The following is a 22,461-nucleotide window of genomic DNA, read 5'->3' as shown; positions in this document are numbered from 1 at the left end:
TAAGTAGCAGGGGTGCACCTTTAATGTCACAAGTGATTCTGCATATGCTGGAAATCCAGAGTAACACACACAAAATGCTGAAGAAACTCAGTAGGTCAGGAAGCATCGATGGAGAGATAATTTCTCCATAGCTGCTGAGTTCCTCCAGCATTTGATATGTTACACCTTTAATGATGCATTAATAGAGGGAATGGCCTCCTCGTACTTTCTCTAATCTCTGATTCTCATCCTGAAGTTTTCAATGACCACCAATTATTATGAGCATTCATAATAATGAATATTATGTTTATTATCACTGGCATGTGATGTGAAATTTGTTAACTTAGCAGCAGCAGTTCATTGTAATACATAATCTAGCAGAGAGAGAAAAATAATAATAAATTAATTAAACATAATAATAGAGAAAAAAGTAAATCAATTTTGTTTATTGAATATATTTTTTAAATATGCCAAAAAACAGAAATACTGTATATTAAAAAAGTGAGGTAATGTCCAAAGCTTCAATGTCCATTTAGGAATTGGATGGCAAAGGGGAAGAAGCTGTCCCTGAATTGTTGAGAGTGTGCCTTCAGGCTTTTGTATCTCCTACCTGATGGTAACAGTGAGAAAAGGGCATGTCCTGGGTGCTGGAGGTCCTTAATAATGGATGCTGCCTTTCTGAGACACCACTCCCTGAAGATGTCCTGTGTACTTTGTACATTTGCACATAAGAAGTACTGTAGATGCGGGAAATCTAGAGCAATAGTCACAGTGTGCTGGAAGAGCTCAGGGGAATCGATAGTCGACATGTCGGGCCAAGAGCCTTCACCAGTCCTGATGAAGAATCTTGACCCGAAACGTCGACTGTTTATTCCCATCCATAGAAGCTGCCTGACCTGCTAAGCTTCTCCGGCACATTAGAAACATTCACCTATTGTCTTCCCCTATGTAGTTTCAATGGGACAGAATCAGAATGTCACACACCCAGTGATTTGGTTTCAATAGCCACAGATGTATCATTGGAAGTGAAATTGTGAACACTATAAAGAAAGAGATTTTGGAGATGCTGGAAATATTGAGCAACACACACAAAATGCTGGAGGAGCTTAGCAGGTCAGGCAGCATCTATGGAGCGGAATAAGCAGTTGACAATTTAGCCTGAAACACTTCAGGACACAACCTTTGGGACTTTTGCTTAGGAGGAGCATTGCAGCTGCCAGGCAAAGACTGAAGCAGTTCACAGCTATCGTAACAACAGTAAGGCTGCAACAGATTTGCAGTGTGATCACCACAATGTCTTAAATCAAATTCTCCGTCAGCCCTGCAGACCACTCAGTGCTGATCAATGAGTCTGTTTTAGATTTGTGGCATTTCTGGAGAAAACACGGTTGTGCTTTGTTGTCGGTCTGAACTGTTTTCATATGGGCTGTCTGAAGGATCTCAGAAGGATAAGATGGCAAGATAAGTTGCCAGACATATATAATTGTCTGGTCAGCTGCACCGACTGGTGCCTGACTGACTGTTTGCATCATGGCCTGGTATTGAAACACCAATGCCCAAGAATGGAAAAACCTACAAACCCTACCCCCCCCCCACCCCACCCCCACTGCCATTGAACACATCTGTAAGGAGATTTGCCATAAAAAAGTAGCATCCATTACCAAGGGCCCCTCCATCCAAGCCATGATCTCTTCTTGCTGCTGCAAATGGGAAGGGGCTGCAGGAGCCTTAGCTCCCATACCACCAAGTTCAGGGACAGTTATTACCCGTCGACTATCAGTCTCCTGAACCAGAGTGGATAACTTCACTTCCTTCAACATTGAACTGATTGCACAACATATGGACTCCTCTCTGACAGTCAACACTGCTGCAGCTCCAGGATGTGTGCTTAGCCCACTGCCCTACTCTCTCTACAGCACACAAATGCCATGTAGAAATTTGCTGATGACACAACTGCAGAATTTCAGATAGTGACAAAGAGGTGTACAGGAGTGAGATGGATCGGTTGGTCGAGTGGTTTCAACTTCATTAAGACCAAACAATTGATTGTGGACTTCGGGAAGGCAAAGGCGAGCGAACACACATCAGTCCTCATCGAGGGATCAGCAGTGGAAAGGGTGAGCTGTTTCAAGTTCCTGGGTGTCAACATCTTCAAGGATCTCTGCCGGACCAACATTTTAATGCAATTACAAAGAGGGATGGCAGCAGCTATATTTCATTAGGACTCTAAGGAGATTTGGTTTGTTACCACAACTTCTGCAAATTTCTACAGATGCACCATGGTTGCATTACCATCTGGTATGGAGGCATCAATGCGCAGGATCAGAAAAAGTTGCAGGAAGTTGCAAACTGAGCCAGCTCCATCATGGGCACAGCTTCTAGGACATTTTCAAAAGGCGATGCCTCATAATGGTGACATCCTTCCTTAAGGATCCCAAACACTCAGGACATGTCCTCTTCTCATTGCTAACATCAGGGAGGATGTACAGGAGCATAAAGACACACACTCAATATGTTAGGAACAGCTTCTTCCCCTCCACCATCTAATTTCTAAATGGACAATGAATCCATGTACACTATGTCATTTTTTTTTGCTCTCTTTTTGCACTGCTTTTTAAATTTATATATATATATATATTTCTTACTGTACTTAATGTAATTTACAGTTGTTTTTTAACATTATGAATTGCATTGTACTGCTGCTGCAGGACAACATGTTTCATGATGTATGCCGGTGATACTAAACTTGGTTCTGATTCTGACTTTCAAGGACTCCACAACTCAAGGTCTCTGTATTATTTAAGTATTTATTTATTCATTGTTTATTATTATAATTCTTTTGCATTTGCATAGTTTGTCTTCCTCCCTTGCACAATTGCTTGTCAGTCTCTGTGTGCAGTTTTTCACTGTTTCCATTGTATTTCTTTGTTCTACTGTAAATGCCTGCGAGAAAATGAAACTCAGGGTAGTATTTGATGACATCTATGTACTTTGATAATAAATTTGCTTTGAATTTTGAATTTTATGTTGATGGGATTCCAAGCATCTGCACTTTGATGATGGAAACGTGGTGGTTAGGGTGCATCACCGGAATGCTGGATAAGCAGATAGGAAAGCAGATATGCTGCCTCCAGCTGAACAAGCAAAAACACTCCCATGGAGGTCAGCGGCAAATTTCAAGAATTCCTTCTTGTCAAACTTGAAGCATTTTAACAGGTTGCACCTGTACGAAATATTGGTCGGGCTGCACTTGAGAGTGTTGTGTAAGTTCTGTTCATCACACTAAAGGAGTTCAGAGGTAGTCTTAAAGGGAATGCAGAATAGATACACGAGGGTGCTCCAAGCCATGGTTATAAGGAGAGGTCAGATATCCTCCTTTCCTTTCGCCCCTTGGTCTACTCTCATCTCCTATCAGATTCTTTCTTCTTTTGCCCTTTCCTTTCTCCATCTATCATCTCCCAGCTTCTTACTTCATCTCCCTCGCCCACTCCCACCTGGCTTCACCCATCACATTTTATCTTGTACTCCTTCCTCTCCCCACGCCTTCTTATTGTGGCTTCTTCCCCCTTCCTTTCCAGACCTGATGAAGAATCTCTTCCCAAAGCATCCACTGTTTACTGACCTGCTGCGTTCCTCCAGCATTTTACATGTGGGTTTCCTGTATCTGCAGAATCTCTTGTGCTTAGAGATGTGATAGGCTGGGTTTATTCTCCCAAGAGATTCTGCAGATGCTGAAAATCCAGACACAGGATGCTGGAGGAACAGGCAGCATCTGTAGAGAAGAATAAGCAGTCGATGTTTCTGGTCTGATGAGGAAACAGCAACTGTTTTTATCCCTCCATGCTTTCTGACCTGCTGAGCTCCTCCAGCAATCTGTGAGTTCCTCTGGGTTTATTCTCACCAGGATGTAGAGGACTGAGCCCTGACTTCATAACATAAATGGCATAGACAGTATAGATGGTCCTAGGGCATGAGAGTCTAGAACTAGTTAAAGTTAAAGATAGGTTTTTCAGCCAGAGAGCTGTGACTACTTGTAATTTGATGCCAGAGGAGGTGGCAAAGGCAGTTACAATTACAACATTGAAGGATTTGGACAGGTAGTTCGATGTGAAGGGGGTGGAGGGTTTCTGGCCTAGCACAGCAAATGTGATTAGCATAGAGGTCATGACAATAGACAATAGGTGCAGGAGTAGGTCATTCGGCCCTTCGAGCCAGCACCGCCATTTACTGTGATCATGGCTGATCATCCACAATCAGTACCCCGTTCCTGCCTTCTCCCCACATCCCTTGACTGCGCTGTCTTTAAGAGCTCTATCTAACTCTTTCTTGAAAGCATCCAGAGAATTGGCCTCCACTACCTTCTGAGGCAGAACATTCCACAGATCCACAACTCACTGGGTGAAAAAGTTTTTCCTCAACTCCATTCTAAATGGCCTACCCCTTATTCTTAAACTGTGGCCTCTGGTTCTGGACTCCACTAACATCGGGAACATGTTTCCTGCCTCTAGTGTGTCCAATCCCTTAATAATCTTATATGTTTCAGTCATGGACAAGGTGGGCCAACAGGCCTGGTTTCTGTCCTGTATCATTCTGTAACTCTAGATAGATAGATAGATAGATAGATAGATAGATAGATAGATAGATAGATAGATAGATAGATAGATAGATAGATAGATAGATAGATAGATAGATAGATACTTTATTCATCCCCATGGGGAAATTCAACATTTTTTCCAATGTCCCATACATGATTCTTCCAGAATCTTGGGAGGAACCTGCTCATGATCCCTCCATTTGGTGAAGTCTCATGTATGTTGGAACTACAGTCTTTGAAAAGAGGTGAATTTCCAAAACTGAGGAAGCAAACTTGAAAAGAAGGCAATGCAAATACCACAAAATGCTTTTAATGTTATGGTCCAAGGCAGTACTTCATTCTCAGTGATGACAAAGGAAAAAAATGATCTATTCAGGTCAATTGTGCTCACATCAACAAAATCAAAATAGCTGTCTTCCAGCTTATTAGTCAAATGAGCAAAGTGGAATGTAGGCCCACCAAATCTATCTCATAGCTACCTTCCACGCTGAAGTTACTGAAGGTGTGCAGGTTATAGATTTGCCAGCTATAAACCAAGTCAGCCCTTTATATCGCCCCGGATCCCACGTTACCAGATCTCATCCCAATATTAATTTGGAATGAGTTTCTGGGAAGTAATTATCAGGAAAAGTGAGTTACACAACTGTTATTCTGTGATCTTATTGATACCCTTCGGTAGTCACCTCCAGCTGTAAATTCCATGCTCAAACATAAGTTTACAAGAGAATTGTTAAAGGTTACCTTGAGCTTCACTGCCTGAAGGTTGCTTCCTAGTAATTCAACCATGCTTGTGATCAGCATTGAGATCAATAGAACTGAATGCAGGGAGCCAAGTATGATTTAAACTTAGCCCATTTAAAGCTAACTTTATTTTGCATTTGGCATATTTGAACTTTGAACTTACACTTCTATGGTCTAGATATTGTAGTAGCATAGGATCTGTCATTTACCTGCACCATTAATTTCAATGAAAATCTTGTTGTTAAGGAACATTGTGCACTCACCAGATGGACTCCATGCCACATCGCTGTATGTGTTTCAGTTTCCCCTGTATGCATGGCGCACAATATGCTGTGCTAGCTAGCTTGCTTGTGAATCTACGTAGGCTATTTATACAGAGCAGATGCACAGCATAAATGTTTCTAAGAGTTTCATTCTAATAGACAACCGAGTTCTTTATAAACCACAGAAGCACTTAGTGTAATGCTTTGCAGCACCAGCGATTGGGGTTTAATTTCTGCTGCTGTCTATAAGGAGTATGTACGTTCTCCCTGTGATCATGTGGGTTTCCATAGGGTTCTCCAGTTTCCTTCCACAAAGCCACATGGGTAGGTAAGTTGTGGGCTTGATGTATGGTGTTGGAACCATGGTGACACTTGCTGGCTGCCCCCAGCACATCCTTGGACTGTGTTTGTTGTTGATGCAAATGACTCATTTCAATGTACATTTCGATGTTTTGTTGTACACATGACAAATAAGGCTAATCTAAATTTTATTTTAAAAGTCCCAGCCTAATGAAAGCCGTGCACAGATTTTTCACCCCTGAGGTAAAAGGAATAAATTTCCAGCAGTTTCCAACGTACTTCAAAATCTGTAAAGTCTACACATCAAAAGGACCATGGGTGAAGATGTGGTTGAAGAGCAATATATAAACATGTTTATTTATAAACAAGTTTTCTTATATAAAACTTCATAATATACACACAGTAGCCATTTTATTCAGTACACCTGTACACCTGCTTGTTAATTGCAAATATCTTATCAGCCAAAAATATGGAAGCAACTCAATGCATGAATGCATGCAGGCACGGTCAAGGGGTTCAATTGTTGTTCAGACCAGACATCTGAATGGGGAAGAAATGTGATGTAAGTGACTTTGATCATAGAATGCTTGTTGGTGCCAGACGAGATGGTTTGGATATCTCAAAAACTACTGATTCCAAGGATCTTTACACACAGCAGTCTCTAGAGTTTACAGAAAATGGTGCGAGAAATAAAAATATCCAGTGAGTGGCAGTTCTGTGGGCGAGCATGCCTTGTTAATGAGTAAGGTCAGAAGAGAATGGCCAGACTGGCTCAAGCTGACAAGAAAGTGACAGTAACTCAAATAACCTTGCATTATAACAGTGGTGTGCATGAGCAGATCTGAATGCACAACATGTCAAACCTTGAAGCGGCTGCTCCACAGCAGCAGAAGTCCACGGTAGGCTCTACTTCTGTACCTAATAAAGTGGCCACTAAGTGTATGTGACTTCCTTTTATACTCTTGCTTTTTTTTTGTCTAAAATTGATAATTAACATTTGAAATCAAGTCGTTATAATTTTTCATCACCTTGGAGAACTGATGACATGTATTTCTCTCACTTAGAATTCAGAGTCGCTGGACACCTGTATTCAAAGCATTCTCTCTGCTTTGTATCCTCCGTTCAACGCCACAGCTCCCACAGTGCTCAGTCAGATCTTCAGGGTGATTGACACCACGTATAAGGGGGATGGACTCCGCTGCCTATTGGATTTCTTGGTTCCAGCAAAGCGCATCCTAGAGACTGTGCAACAAGATGCTTGTGTAAGTATGGTGAATAACTGTAAACCTGTCCTGAAAAAAAATCACAAGAATGGATCAGGAAGACGGACATCAGCATGAGCCAGGCCAGCACTGAAGCCCTTTAGCTCTTTATGCTAAGAAACCATATCTCCTGCTTGGTATCCCACAATGTTTAGTATGCATGTTCTTAGAACGTACAATCTGGAGCATTGCTTAGCTGGTGGATTTTCACCAGACGTTGTTGGTACAATGGTGACAAAATGAAAAATATTTATAAACAGAAGAGACTGTGCAGATGCTGGAAATCCAGAGTAACACACACAATATTGGGGAAGGTGGGTGGGTGGGGCAGAAGGATGAAGTGAGAAACTGGGAAGTGATAGGTGGAAAGGTAAAGGGCTGAGGAGGCCAAAGTTCAAAGTAAATTTATTATCAAAGTACATATATGTCACCATATACTACCCTGATATTGATTTTCTTGCAGGCATGCTCAATGAATCCAATAACCAAACAGAGTCAATGAAAGACCACACCAAAGGGCAGACAACCAGTGTGCAAAATACAACAAACTGTGTGAATACAAAAAGAAAGAAAAAATAGTAATAATAACAGCATAAGTAAGCAATAAATACCAAGAACATGAGATGAAGAGTCCTTGAAAGTCAGTCCATAGGTTGTGAGAACAGTTTAGTGATGGGGCAAGTGAAGTTGAGTGAAGTTATCCCCTTTGATTCAAGAGCCTGTTGGCTGAGGGGTAATAACTGTTCCTGAACCTGGAGGTGTGAGTCCTGAGGCTTCTGCGCCTTCTTCCTGATGGCAGCAGCAAGAAGAGAGCATGACCTGGGTGGTGGGAGTCCCTGACGATGGATGATGTTTTCCTGTGACAATGCTTCATGTAGATGTGCTCAATGATGAAGAGGGCTTTATTCTTGATGGACTGGGCTGTATCCACTACTTTTTGTAGGATTTCTGTTCAAGTTTGAGACCCTTCATCTGAGTTCCTCCAGCACTTTGTGGGTGATAAAATGAATTCTTCTTATCTCAAAGAGGTCTATTCCTGCTCCTATTCTTTGCATCTTGTGTCTTGTGTCATATTACTCTGGATGAAGAAGTATCTTCTCATCTCCTACCTGGATGGTGCCTTATTTTGAGAATATAATTCCTTGTTCTAAACCACATAAGCATTTTAAATGACATCACTCCTGTCAAATACAAGAGAATATTCAAGGTGCAGTTTGCTTAAGCAACATACACAAAGTGCTGGAAGAACTCAGCAAGTCACATATGGAGAGGAATAAACGGTCGTCGTTTCGGGCTGAGACCCTTCACCAGGACTCAAGCAGTTTGCTTAATTTCCTGTCATCCCCTCTCCCAGGAATCAATCTACAGGAACTATGCTGTGCATCCTCTATCACAAGAACAGCAGAAAGTTAACCCTTCCTGTGACTCCTGTGGTTCGCTCCATCTGATGACTCCTCACAAAAAGAGAACTCAAAATTGGCCTTGTAATACAGAAGTAAGAGTGAGCTTTCTGGTGCCCTGTCTGGGGGGAAGGGGTGGGTTGCAGTGGGGTTGGTAGTAGGGAACAAGCTGAATCTTGCAAGCAGCAGGCAATGTGGAACCTAGAGTTCAGCCAGAATGCATTATCCTAAATTTACTGCTGTTACTCCACTGACGTTTAGGGCAGCAATGAAGATCCTCCAACTTTGGCAGTGTTCAGGCTTCCTTCATCATGTCAGTAGCTTCCCCGTCAGTTTTCACTACTGTCAGTCATGCTAGTCCTAGATGGAGACTTAGGAATACTGTTGCACTCAGATATAGAAGGATTAGAATGCATAATTAAACTGGGTGCAAATCATCAGAAGGAACAACTAACAAGAGTCCAAAGTTAGCTTCAGTCAATAACATAAGCTTCATTTTACACCATGTTTCTTTGACTAATACTGCTTCCTTATTGGAATTGGAATTGGAATTGAAATTGATTTATTATTGTCACATGTACTCAGATGAAAGGCACAGATGTATACAGCTTTCATATAAATTAATTTATCACACAGATCAGAGAGGTAGACACAAGATAAAACACTAATACTACAGAATCATGTGTAGCGGCTACAGAAAAAGTCCAGTGGATTCTCAAGATGGCGCTCATGGAGTAAACCGCACTTAGGCTTTGCTCCAAAACTTTTACGTTTTTTTTAGCCTATAAACACCCCTTAAACTTATTCTAAAGGGGTTAAATATGCTGAATTCTTCTTTCTAAACTATTTGAATTATTCTCAACTTGCTGAAATGTCTAAAGCAAAAGAATCGAAACAGTCGAAAGACTTGGTACCTTTAGAAGCAGTTGCGAAGATTGTGGAAACTAAATTTGAAGAGATGCAGGAAAAATTATTCCTAAGGCTTTCGAAGTATGACGATCGTTTGAAATCACTCGAAGAAAAGTTTTTGGAACTTTCACTGGAATCACAAAAACAACAGGCAAGCATTTTGGCTCTTGAAGAAGCCGCTCGTAAGAAAGATCGTATGATTGAAAAGATACAAGAAGAGCAAACCTCGACTTCTCAACAGATGGATCGTCATAAAGTTAAAATTACGGATTTGGAAAATCGCTCTCGAAGGCAAAATCTCCGGTTAATTGGGATCCCGGAAGGATTTGAAAGCGGTGATCTTACCGTTTTCTTCTCTAAATTTCTAGTGGATGTCCTGGGCAAAGAGGTCCTGGATCCCTCCCCAATAATCGATCGAGCACATCGGGTAACAAGATTTTATGCAAGTTCAACTTCGAAACCGCGGCACATAATTTTGAGGATTCACTATCCTCATATCAAAGATCGCTTGATCCGTCTGGCTCGTAAAAAAGGTATGATTATCCATCAAAATTTCAAGTTTCGTATCTTGGAAGACTATAGCCCAGAAGTATTACGGGCTAGGCTGGCTTTCAGATCGGTTATGTCGAATTTCCACCAGAAAGGCTACAAGCAAGCGCTGTTATTCCCAGCACATCTGAGAGTCGCCCTGGATGATGGAACTGTTCGGCTGTTTAAATCGCCTGCGGATGCTCAAGGTTTCCTGGATCAATGACATTCTATTGGGCTGATCAGTGTAATTTAGCCTATAAATTTGGATCTATTATGGTTTGATATATGGGTCCTTTTTTTTTTATATGGCTTGCATATACTTTTTATATACGATTAAAGCTTTTTTTCTCTGCTAGGTTTATGCCGATTTTATAGTTTTTCATATTATTAATCTATTTGCGTTGAAAATGACCGATTAGGGTTTCTCTTTTGTTTTTCTTTTTTTTTAAATAAAAAACGATATACGCTTTCCTTTATACTTTTAACATCTGAATATTAAAACTGAGAGAGAGAAAAAAAAAATGGCGTTTCTTCTTTCCGACTGACTCCAGTGTTTGGAGCGTCATAACTGTTTTGATGTATTTGAAAGTTTGAAACTTTTATTTATTGTTTTAATTCTTTTCTTTTAACTTTTTTGTTTATATACATTTATAACACTAATTTTATATTTTAACTTTTGTAGTATTACCCTTTTTATAATGTGGGTTGTGTGTATTTTCTTAACTCTATTACGTTTGAGTTGCCGTCTTGAGACATGGGGGTAGTTTTAGTATTAGCTTGCTCGCTTGCCTTTTTTGGCTTTTTTCTTGGGGTTTCAAGGGTGGTGGGAGGGGGATTTTTCTTTCTTTTTTTGTTTTTTGCTTGCTTTTTGCTTAGTTTTATTTTTTGGGCGCATATGAAACTACAAAAATGGCTGCAGTGCTATGACTTCCGGTTTCCTTTTGAACTTACTTCCTTCTTCCGGGTTCATGAGTTCACTTTTCTTTCGAACTTATGTATTAACTATAATATATACTGTCATGATGGTTAAGACTATTAATTTCGTTTCTTGGAATACTAATGGTTTAAATCATCCGATCAAACGGAAAAAAGTATTCAATGTATTCCATAGAATGAATGCTAATGTTATCTTTATACAAGAGACTCATGTAAGGAAGATGGATAGTCAGCGCTTGTTTAGGTTCTGGAAGGGCCAACAATACCACTCAAATGTGCAAGCTAAAGTGAGAGGTGTGTCTATTTTTATAGACTCATCTACTGCTTTTATACATCATGAAACAATTTCAGATCCGCACGGTAGATTTTTGCTTATTACTGGTTTACTTTGTAATCAAAAAGTTCTTCTAGTTAATGTTTATGCTCCAAATACTGATTGTCCTGAATTTTTTAAATGTTTATTTACATCCTTTCCCAATTTGAATCAATATAGATTGATAATGGGCGGAGATTTTAATTGTTGTTTAAACCCTGTGATGGATAGGTCCAAGCCCATTCAAATTTTGCCGAACAAATCGGCTTCTCTTATTAATTCCTTTATGGTTGATTCAGCTATTTGTGAGATTTGGCGTTTTTTACACCCTAATGACAAAGAGTTTTCATATTTTTCCCATGTTTATCATAGTTATTCAAGAATTGATTACTTTTTCATTGATCAGCATTTACTTACAGATGTCATGGATTGTAAATATGACTCAATTACCATATCTGATCATGCACCTTTGAAGTTATCTATTAAGGTGACGGATTCATATATTAGTACGAAAAGTTGGAGGCTTAATCCTGTTCTTTTGCAGGACTCTGACTTTATTAGCTTTATTAAACAGCAAATTGATTTGTTTTTCTCAATAAATTCTACAGCAGAGATCTCTAGTGGAATTTTATGGGATACTTTTAAGGCATATATTCGTGGACAGATTATTTCATATTCTGCTGGAGTTAGGAAACGAACTAATTCCAAAATATCAACATTAGTTGATAAAATTAAGGCAATTGATAAGATCTACTCATCAACTCCTAGTAAAGAACTTTATAAAGAAAGAGTGGAACTCCAAATGGAACATAGTTTACTATTAACCTCCTCGATTGAAAGTCAGTTAATTAAATCGAAGGCTCAATTTTATACATATGGAGATAAGTCAGGTAAACTACTAGCTAATCAATTGAAAATTGCTTCAGATAAGCGACAAATTACTAGGATTCGTAAACAAGATGGTACTTTGACGATTGACCATAAAGAGATAAATAAAGCCTTTCAAGATTTTTATAATTCTTTATATCAATCAGAATGTACTAAGGACTCTTCTATTATGAATGAATTTTTAGGGAAATTGAATATTCCAAAAGTAACTGTTGAAGATAACGTATTTTTGGATACACCTATTACCGAGTCTGAAATAGAAAAGGCTATTTTTTCAATGAACTCGGGTAAAGCTTCAGGTCCAGATGGTTTTTCCGCAGAATTTTTTAAATCCTTTTCTTCTATACTTTCTCCTTGGCTTTGTAAAATTTTTAAAGATGCATTAAGTATAGGTAAATTACCACAATCTTTTTATGAAGCTTCTATTTCTTTAATTCTTAAAAAAGACAAAGACCCGACTGAATGTGCATCCTATCGTCCTATATCTTTGCTGAATACGGATTTTAAGATTTTTAGTAAAATTTTAGCTATTAGATTAGAAAATATATTACCTCGGATTATTTCTGAGGATCAGACCGGATTTATTAAAAATCGCTATTCATCTTTTAACATTAGAAAATTAATTAATATTGCTTATACCTCTACATCTAAAATTCCTGAATGTATTATCTCTTTGGATGCCGAAAAAGCATTTGATAGAGTCGAATGGTCATATTTATTCAATACATTGCAACATTTCAATTTTGGATCAAAATTTATATCATGGATTAAGTTAATATATCATAAACCTTTAGCTTCGGTTTTTACCAATAATCAAAAATCCCCTTTCTTTCAATTATTTCGCGGTACAAGACAAGGTTGTCCTTTGAGCCCTTTATTATTTGATATTGCTTTAGAACCTTTGGCTATAGCTATTCGTGAATCACCCAATATTTTAGGCATTACCCGTGGAGAGGCGATGTATAAGGTATCATTATATGCGGACGATTTATTATTATATATATCTGATCCTGAAAAATCTATTCCTGCTATTTCTTCTTTACTTGCTCAATTTAGTAATTTTTCTGGTTATAAATTGAATTTTAATAAGAGTGAACTTTTTCCATTAAATATGTATATTCCAATTTATAATCATGTACCATATAGAATCGTTACAGATTATTTTACCTATTTAGGTATTAAAATTACTAAAAAACATAAAGATTTGTTTAAAACTAATTTTTTCCCCTTAATAGACCAAATTAAGCAACTTGCTAATAGATGGTCCCCACTTTCTTTGTCTTTGGTAGGCAGAATTAACGCCATTAAGATGATGATATTACCTAAATTTCTATATTTATTTCAAGCATTACCAATTTTTATTCCTAAATCTTTTTTTGATATGGTTGACTCTAAAATATCTTCCTATTTGTGGCAGAACAAAAATCCTAGATTAGGTAAAAAATATTTACAGAAGTCAAAGAAAGAGGGCGGCTTGGCTTTACCAAACCTAAGATTTTACTACTGGGCAGTTAATATACGGTATTTGATATTTTGGACACAAGAATTGACTACAGTAGCTGGCCCACAATGGGTAAATTTGGAATGTAAATCTGTGCAAGATTTCTCATTGATCTCAATCTTAGGATCTTCACTTCCTTTTTCGTTACTCAAAATTAATAAACAGATAACTAATCCCATAGTTAAGTATACATTACGAATCTGGTTTCAATTTCGTAAATCTTTTGGCTTGAATAAGTTTATACTGTCAAGTCCTATAACATCTAATTATTTCTTTCGGCCATCATTTATAGATCAGGCTTTTTTCCTATGGAAAACAAAAGGTATAAAATGTTTTCGTGACCTGTATTTGGATGATAACATTATGTCCTTTGAACAGCTATCTAACAAATACAATTTACCTAAAACCCATTTTTTTAGATACTTACAAATTAGAAATTTTTTATATAATGAATTAAAGTCTTTTTCGAAAGAATGTCCACTGGACATTACAGAGAGAATTCTAACTCTTAATCCTTATCAAAAGGGTTTAGTAGCTATCATTTACAATATGATTATGAAGATACAGCCGGATATATCAGAAAAAATTAAGAAGGAATGGCAGGAAGAATTGCATTGCCCTATATCTACTGAGCAATGGGAAAAATTTTTATTATTGGTAAACTCATCCTCTATTTGTGCTAAACATGCTCTAATACAATTTAAGGTTGTACATAGAGCCCATATGTCTAAAAATAAAATTGCTCGATTTTATTCTTATGTTAATCCAACCTGTGATAGATGTCATTCTGATATTGCTACATTGACTCATATGTTTTGGTCTTGTCCTTGTTTACAAAGCTATTGGAAGGATATTTTTAATATCATTTCAAGAGTTTTAAATATTAATCTTCAACCACATCCTTTTACTGCAATTTTTGGTCTACCTATGATAGATAATATGTGTTTATCTGCTTCTTCTCAGCGAATGATTGCATTTGCTACACTATTGGCTAGAAGATCTATTTTATTGAACTGGAAAGAAATTAATCCTCCAACTGTATTTCAGTGGCTCTCTCAAACCATTTCCTGTTTGAGTTTAGAAAAAATTAGAAGTGTGGTCTTTAACTCCTCAGTTAAATTTGAGGAAACTTGGAGACCATTTATTCAACATTTTCATGTGAGTTAAATGGTCTGATCCTGAACCTTATTGCTACCATCCTGAATTGTATAAATGGAGGTTCGGAGTCATTGGCACTGCTGTGTGTACTTAACATTATACAATTGCCCATGTTAGTTTTTTTTTATATATTGTTTTTTTTTCTTCTTCTTTTTGGGGTTTTTTTTTGTGCTTTTTGTCTTAAATTCTTCATATTAATATTATAAGTTTGGGAGACTTTTTTACATTGATAATATATAATTGATTATTAATGAATCTATTGTGTACTCTCAAATGTTTTTTTGTACTATATTTTACTTATGTTATGTTCTAAAAATCAATAAAAAGATTTAAAAAGAAAAGAAAAAGTCCAGTGCCGATAAGTAACAAGCTGCAAGATCATAACAAGGTAGATTGTGAGGTCAAAAGTCCAACTCATGGTCCTGGAGAACTATTTAAACTTATTCTGATACAGGCTTTGAGGATTTGTATCTTCTGCTTAGTGGGAGAGGGGAGAAGGGAGAAGGTGCAGGGTGGGTGGGGTCTTTGATTACACTGGCTGCACATGGATTCACCTGGATGAGTACAAGCAAGCAGATTATTAATGATTTATGCAAAGATTTACTTGGAAGCTTCTAAAGTCTTAATTAAGGCATTTGTTCATAATTTTCCAAGTAACATAGCTATAAAAATGCAAAACATTCTTCCCAGTAGCTCTGATCAAGGTGTAGGTGAACTGATACTTGAACCTAAGCAATATCCTTTGGATTTTATACTGAGTTTAATTGTCTTTGTGAATAAAGAAATTAGGGCTTGAAGCCATTATTTTCCCAAAATAAGTCTTAACATGTTTGCAGACAATAATTCCTCTCAAATAGGTCTATGAAATCAGAAAGCTGGAAGAACTTACTTCATGAATCCTATTTGGATGATGTGATCAGTTTGAAGATGTTTAGATCTGCATTAGTTAATGCTGATCATCAATGCAGATCACTTTTGAAAATGAGGGCTGAGAGACATTTATTCTAATAAAAGTGAAATGCAAACTGTGGATACACCACAGAAATCCTCCACATAAGTGACACTGTGGGGTTTGTTAAAAGTTGACGCAAATTAATTTGAGTTGACTTTAACAATACTCACTGTGTTTCCCTATAAAGGAGTTTAGGGTCTTGGAGCAAAAGAGTACTTGGCAAGCTCTCCTGATTGTTTACTGAATTCCATTGCAAGGAGAATGTTGCACCATAGGAATATGCCAACTCCAGAAGATGTAGTGCACCATTATCGAGAGGGCAGTATTCACAGGTTTCACTCTTTTATTTGTAACTGGATTGAGCAAATGGAATGTTTTAATTTAACTTCTTATTCCCACAGTAAGTGTACAGGTTGTTTGTGATGGAATACACTCTGGCTTTTGTGCTACAAAGTAGTTTAACCTCATACTAGCAGTCCTCACCGTACAATTGCCTGTTTCCTTTTCCCACAGACTCTGCCTTGTGACCTGTTTTAGCATAATTGTCGAATTGTTGTCTGATTTCAAACTGGTTTAACTTTTGCATGGCTGCGACCTGATTAGTTTGAGAATAATCCATACTAATTGCTGCATTAAGACAAGAGGGGAAACATTACCAGTTTCAACATCATCTCCTGAACCATGCTCCACACAATCCTTACACTTCACTGTACATGAGAGGCGGGTGTGCTAGTAAAACTCCAGCACTCTGGCCCATGACCAGAGGAATGTTGAATGCAGACATTGTTAGTGGGATATGCAGCTGGACACTTGGAACCAGCTTTTACACTCTTCCTAGCCAACAAGAGGAAAATAACTATATCAAATCCAGATGATTTATTTGTTGTTTGGCGGATACACCACAGAAATACAATGATTCAGCTTGAACATGCAGTCCAAATCAGTTCCAAATTTATTGAAGGTGAAAGTTTATTTTCTGTTTATGTTGGAAAGAAGCTTCCTTTTGGAGAACATTAATTAACTACTGTGAACAGTAATGTTGCCAGAATTTCAAAAATAGCAATCTGAAAACTATTACTCCGCACAGAGTCCCCAGTGATTCCCACTAGCTGAATATTATGTCTGCCTCTACAGAATGGAACGCATTTCAACAAGAAGCATTTCTTCTTTACCTAATTCTCACTGATTAGCAGCATATTTCTATTTTTGTTCAGCAGCGAGCAAGCATTGCATGTGGGTGCTAATTCTGCCCTCAGCTGTTTGATGCATTAAACTCTGCAGTCTGCCAAACTGTCTCAAGATCCTGCATTGGCTCAAGCTCTTTTCAAATCAATTGGCATTTGCTGAGGTCTTCATTCAAAATGCTAATTCATTTCTTCCCTTTATCAGTCGTAGCTGAACCTGCTCTGTAGTCCTGGCACGTTATGTTTTGATCACATACACTCAGTGTCCACTTTATTAGGTACAGGAGGGAAACCTTCTGCTGCTGTGGTCCATCCATTCAAGGTTCAATATGCATTCTGAGATGCACTTCTGCACACCACTATAGTAACGTGTCGATATTTGAGTTACTGCAGCCTTCCTGTCAGTCTGGCCATTCTCCACTGACCTCCCTTAACAAAGCATTTTCAACTGCAGAACTGCTGCTCACTGGATGTTTTTTTTCTGTTTTTTTGCACCATTCTCTGTAAACTCCAGAGACAGTTGAGCATGAAAATCCCAGAAGGTCAGCAATTTCTAAGATACTCAAACCACCTCGTCTGGCACCAACAATCACTCCATGGTCAAAGTTGTTTAGATCATGTTTCTTCCCCATTCTGATGTTTGGTCTGAACAACAATTGAACATCTTGTTCTTCTTCTAGCAGTGTTTGTTGGCAGTTGTCAGACCAATATAAGATGCATTACTGTTACCTATCATGTATCATTCAAGCTCACCAAATATTTTCTTCCAGAAAGTCTTCCTCCACCATCCCTTTCACATTTGTGCCATTACAACCGCACATAGTACTATGAAAATTAAAATCCCCTGACCATTAGGTAACAAATTTCTAGCATTCCATTGTAGGATTTTAAAAAAAGGGGAAAAAAGGAAAAATTAGAAATAAAAACATGAACATCCCTCCTCTGACCATTAGCTAACAAACTTCCAGCATTCCAGTGTAAAAAAGAAAAGAAAAAAGAAAAAATATAAACAATCATTCTTTGAAGTCTAAGTATTACTTATCCTTCCTTGTCAAGCACCATTAATAACTTCTAGAGTTAAGTCTTTTATCTCTAGATGTTTTTTTCCTGTAGCTTTTAATATAAATTATTTTTTTCTGTCCTACTTTTAGCTTGTGCTGTACAATTTAGCACATCTACCATGAAAGTAAGAAACTTTAGTTTATTAGCAATCAATGCATCCTTTATTTAAATATGCACTTTACACACTGACTTTAATCTATCTGTATTCTGAAAATTGATCGGTTCATTTGGTCCAGTCTTCTGTACTTACTGAAGAACCACTGCATATGGTATGTCATTGCTACCTGAACATGCTGCACTTCCATAGCTTTCTTATATACTAAACACCCTGCATAAGCAGAGCTGTGTTCCCCTTCACAATTGCTACATTTTGGCCTTATGCCTTCTCCACAATTACCACAATCATGTTCTCCACCATATCTACCACTTTGCTTTTTACCCCTGCACACAGCTGCTGCATGATCGGAACCTCCGGCATTGAAAACATTGCAGAGGGGGCAGCACATAGACTTGATCCATAAAACTCATATAACCTAAATTAACCCTATCCAGCAACTTTTTTCCATCAAATTTAGTCAACACCAATAAGCTATCTATTCTTACTCTTCCACAAAAACCTTTTAAACATTAGTATCTACAGCTTTCCCTCCCAACTAAATTATTTTTTACTTGGTCCAGGGATACATCTGGAGACATCTCCATGGTTACTCCCCAAAGCCATTGTTGTTCAATATAAATCTTTGATGTAACTTTCCTTCCACCCAAAGTTTTTAATCCTAAAGCTTTCTCACTTTGCTTATTATCTTTACAAAACACTATGAACACCCATCTCTTAAAGGTCTTACACTCGCAATATCTCCTAATACTTCTTTCAAATTCTAGTTAATCCAATCAGATTGATATCAGAAACAGATCTACATTCAAAACTTAGTAATACCTTAAACTCTTTCTTTCTTATTTTGTTTAAATCCTTCATCACTAGACAATAAGCCACTATAATCCTCAATTCACTGGTCATTTTTCTGTTTCGCAGAAACCTGACATTCACCTTCCTCTATACAGCTCCTATCACCTAATATCATCTCCCATGCACTACCTCTGTCTTCTTTACCACTTCCTGACATCTCTGACACCTCTAAACTTCGCTGCCACAACCCAGGTCCAATTCTCTCCCTCTCCCTTAAACTCCCTTTCCTACACTTTCTTACGCCCCTCTGACTTGACTATATCTGCATGTCATTGTGCACTGAGTTGATGCCACATGATTGGCTGATTAAATATTTGCGTTAACATACAGGTGTACAGGTGTACCTAATAAAGTGGCTACTGACTTTAACCAAAGAAATAGGGGCAGCAGTACATCACTCAGCACCTCAAATCCCCTTTGCTGTTAAATAAGGTTGGAGGAGAAGCACATTATATTCTGTCTAGGTAGCCTCCAACCTATTGGCATGAACATCGATTTCTCCAGCTTCTGGTAATTTTCCCCCTCCCCTTTCCTCTTCTTCACTTTCTCCTTCTGACCCCCCTCTTCTCCTCACCTGCCTATCACCTCCTCCTGGCACCCCTCCACCTTTCATTTCTCCTATAGTCTACTCTCCACTCCTATCAGGTTCTTTTTCCTCCAGCTCTTTATCTATCACTGCCCAGCATCTTACTTCACCCTACCTCCCCACCCACATGGCTTCACCTATCACCATGTAGCTTTTACTCCTTCCCGTCCCCCACATCTTCTTATCCTGGCATCTTACCCCTTGCTTTCCAGTCCTGATGAAGGATCTCGGCCCGTAACAGTGACTGTTTCTTCATTTCCATTAATGCTTCCTGACCTACTGAGTTCCTCCAACATTTTGTGTGTGTGTCAGTAAGGTTGTATCTGTTTCATCCACGAGATGCTGGAGGGTCTCATCAGGTCAGGCAATATCAGTGGAGAGAAATAAAGGGTCAATGTCTCATGTTTTTCTTTAACTTACTTATTTACGGGATGTGGGCGTTGCCAGCTATGCCAGCATTTATTGCCCATCCCTATTTTTTAAGAGTCAGTCACATTGCTGTGGGTCTGGAGTCACATACAGGCCAGACCAGGTAAGGATGGCAGGATTCCTCCCCTAAAGGACATTCCAGATGGGTTTTTACAACAATCAACATGGTTTCATGGCAATCAGATATTTTTTTAACTTCAAGTTCACCATCTGCCATGGTGGGATTTGAACTCATGTCCCCAGTGTGTAACTGGGTCTCTGGATTACTGATCCAGTAGTGATTACCACCACGCCAAATCTCCCCATGAAACCCTTCATGAGAACTGAAGACCAAAGTACGGTCCTGATGAAGGGCCTCAGCTCAAAACTTCGGCTATTTATTTCTTTCCTTGGGTGCTGCCGCCTGACTGGCTAGGCTCCTCCAGTATTTTGTAGGTGTTGCTCTCTCTTGATTTCCAGCATCTGCAGAATCTTCCTTGCCTGCTTCATCCTTGTCCTCAGCATCACTTTTCCAGTCTCTCCCCATCCTCAATTTCTTGCTTTTTGTTCAATACTCTGTCAGACTCTAACCTGAATAGGTTCAAATATGCAGCTCCACAGTTGCCTGGGGAAGAGGATTCACAGTCCTCAGAAAGAGAATAAAAACTCCACCTCATCCTCGTCTTAAATAAATTACCCCTGATTCTTAAAACTATGCCGACGAGCGTCGGATACCACTACCAGGTAAAGTGTCCTCTTGGCGTCAGCGCCATCGATCTTCTTCAGAATCTATACTTCAAGAAGGCCAGCCTCAACTTTCTAAACTCCAATGAGTTCAGGGCCAAAGATGAGCAACTTTTAGCTCCATTAGTTGTCTGGTGCTTTTCTTTCTCTTGTGAATAGCCCCTGCTTACAATTACTCATTATAATCTTAAATAATATCCCAATTCTTGTTTTCAAGCCATTACTACTGAAAAGTTAGCAACACAGGTTAAAAATTTGACTTTAATTCCAACAATATTAACTTGTATCTCAGCACAGAAGCTAGAACATTATGGCAGTTGTACAAGTCATTGGTGAGTCTGCACTTGGAGTACTATAGGCAGTTTTGGACATCTTGTTGTAGGAAAGAGGCTGTTAAATTAGAAAGAGTGCAGAAAAGATTTGCGAGGATGCTGCTAGGACTAGAGGGCCTGAGTTATAAGGAGAGTTTGGCCAGGCTAAGTTTTTATTCTTTGGAATGTAGAAGAATGAGGTGTTACCTTACAGAAACATGTAAAATTATGAGAGGCATAAACAAGGTGGATGGTATCAATCTTCCTCCCAGGGTAGGGGAGTACATAACTAATGGGCATGTTTAAGGTGAGAGGAGAAAGACTTAAAAGAGACATGAAGGGCAACATATTCATGAAGAGTGTAGTGAGTCTATGGAATGAGTTTCCAGAGGAAGTGGTTGAGGCAGGTACAATAATTTAATAAGCACTTGGATAGGAATGGGCTTTGGAGGGATTTGGGCTGAATGCAAGAAATTGGAACTAGCTGGCACGGAGTGGTCGGGCCGAATGGCCTGTAACTGTGGTATTGCTCTGTGACTCTATATAGCTTCTTTAGTGTATTGATTTTCTCTGAATAACTTCAGGAGGATAAGGAAAGCAAAAGTTTACTGAAAAAATATTTTGTGAACCAGACATAAAGGGGATAAAAATGAGACTGAACTGCAAGAAATTCAGGGGCAGAATTTCCTCCTGGGGCTTAGAAGCTGAAAATATGGTGGGCAAGAATAGAGTCTGATTCTGATAAATGAAAGTTAGGTTTGAACAAGACAAACCCACATATCAAAAATAAATAAACTATTTCTCATGTGCTTTTATTGCTGGATGAGAGTTTTCCTGCAGATGAAATTGTAATTTTTTTCCCCCCGTGGTTCACTCTGCCTTCTAAAACCCATGCACACTCCTCACTGGAACAGCTTGAGAGGAAATTATTCTGCGGGAGTGTGCGCCAGCTGCCAGCCAGTGAAAATGATCAGGGGATCATTGGTATTTTTATGCTCTCAATTTTATGGTTTACAAAGCTATCCCTAATATAAACCAAGTGGTCTTCTAAGCTAGCTGGAACACAATTTTTCACCAATTCACAAATCTGTTCTCTGTTTAACTGTGCCAGTGGAAGTATTTTGTGAGTCAGAAATATGCCAGTTAAGTAAGAGGGAAACACAACAACAGATAAATTAAGCCAACACTTGTATCAATGCAGATTGAGCAGTTTCAGCTGCTGTTCTGTTTATGGACAACCTTCCCAATATTCTTCGCAAATTCAAAGAGATTCCCGTTCAGCTCGCCAACTACCGTAAGCAAACTGGCTAGAACTGCCACAAGACTTGACTGTTATGTATTCCCTCTGCTGCAGTAATCTAGGCACAGAGCTGCTCTATCACTTCAGGCAAGATGACTGATTCATAAGCAAACTGTCTGCCCATCTTTGTCAGTCACACATATGTTATTAGAAGTTACTATAATTGCTAATT

The 22,461-nt window shown here is 38.6% G+C and overlaps 1 protein-coding gene across 6 annotated transcripts in view; it reads left to right on the top strand.

Moving 5' to 3' along the window:
* Positions 1-22,461, top strand: part of LOC140735965 (pleckstrin homology domain-containing family G member 4B-like) — a 231,519-nt gene that overhangs the window by 81,753 nt on the left and 127,305 nt on the right. For all 6 annotated transcript variants that reach the window (XR_012100852.1, XR_012100851.1, XM_073061594.1 and 3 more), the window contains exon 2: positions 6,942-7,139. Coding sequence is in view for 4 of the 6 variants with exons in the window: in XM_073061594.1 (XP_072917695.1) it covers positions 6,942-7,139 (198 nt within the window). In the remaining 2 variants the exon portion in view is untranslated. The remainder of the gene's footprint in view (positions 1-6,941; positions 7,140-22,461) is intronic.

Source organism: Hemitrygon akajei, chromosome 11, assembly GCF_048418815.1.
Source record: "Hemitrygon akajei chromosome 11, sHemAka1.3, whole genome shotgun sequence".
Classification (NCBI taxonomy): Eukaryota; Metazoa; Chordata; class Chondrichthyes; order Myliobatiformes; family Dasyatidae; genus Hemitrygon; species Hemitrygon akajei.
Note: the sequence above shows the minus strand (reverse complement) of the source record. Positions and strands in the feature narration are given on the sequence as shown.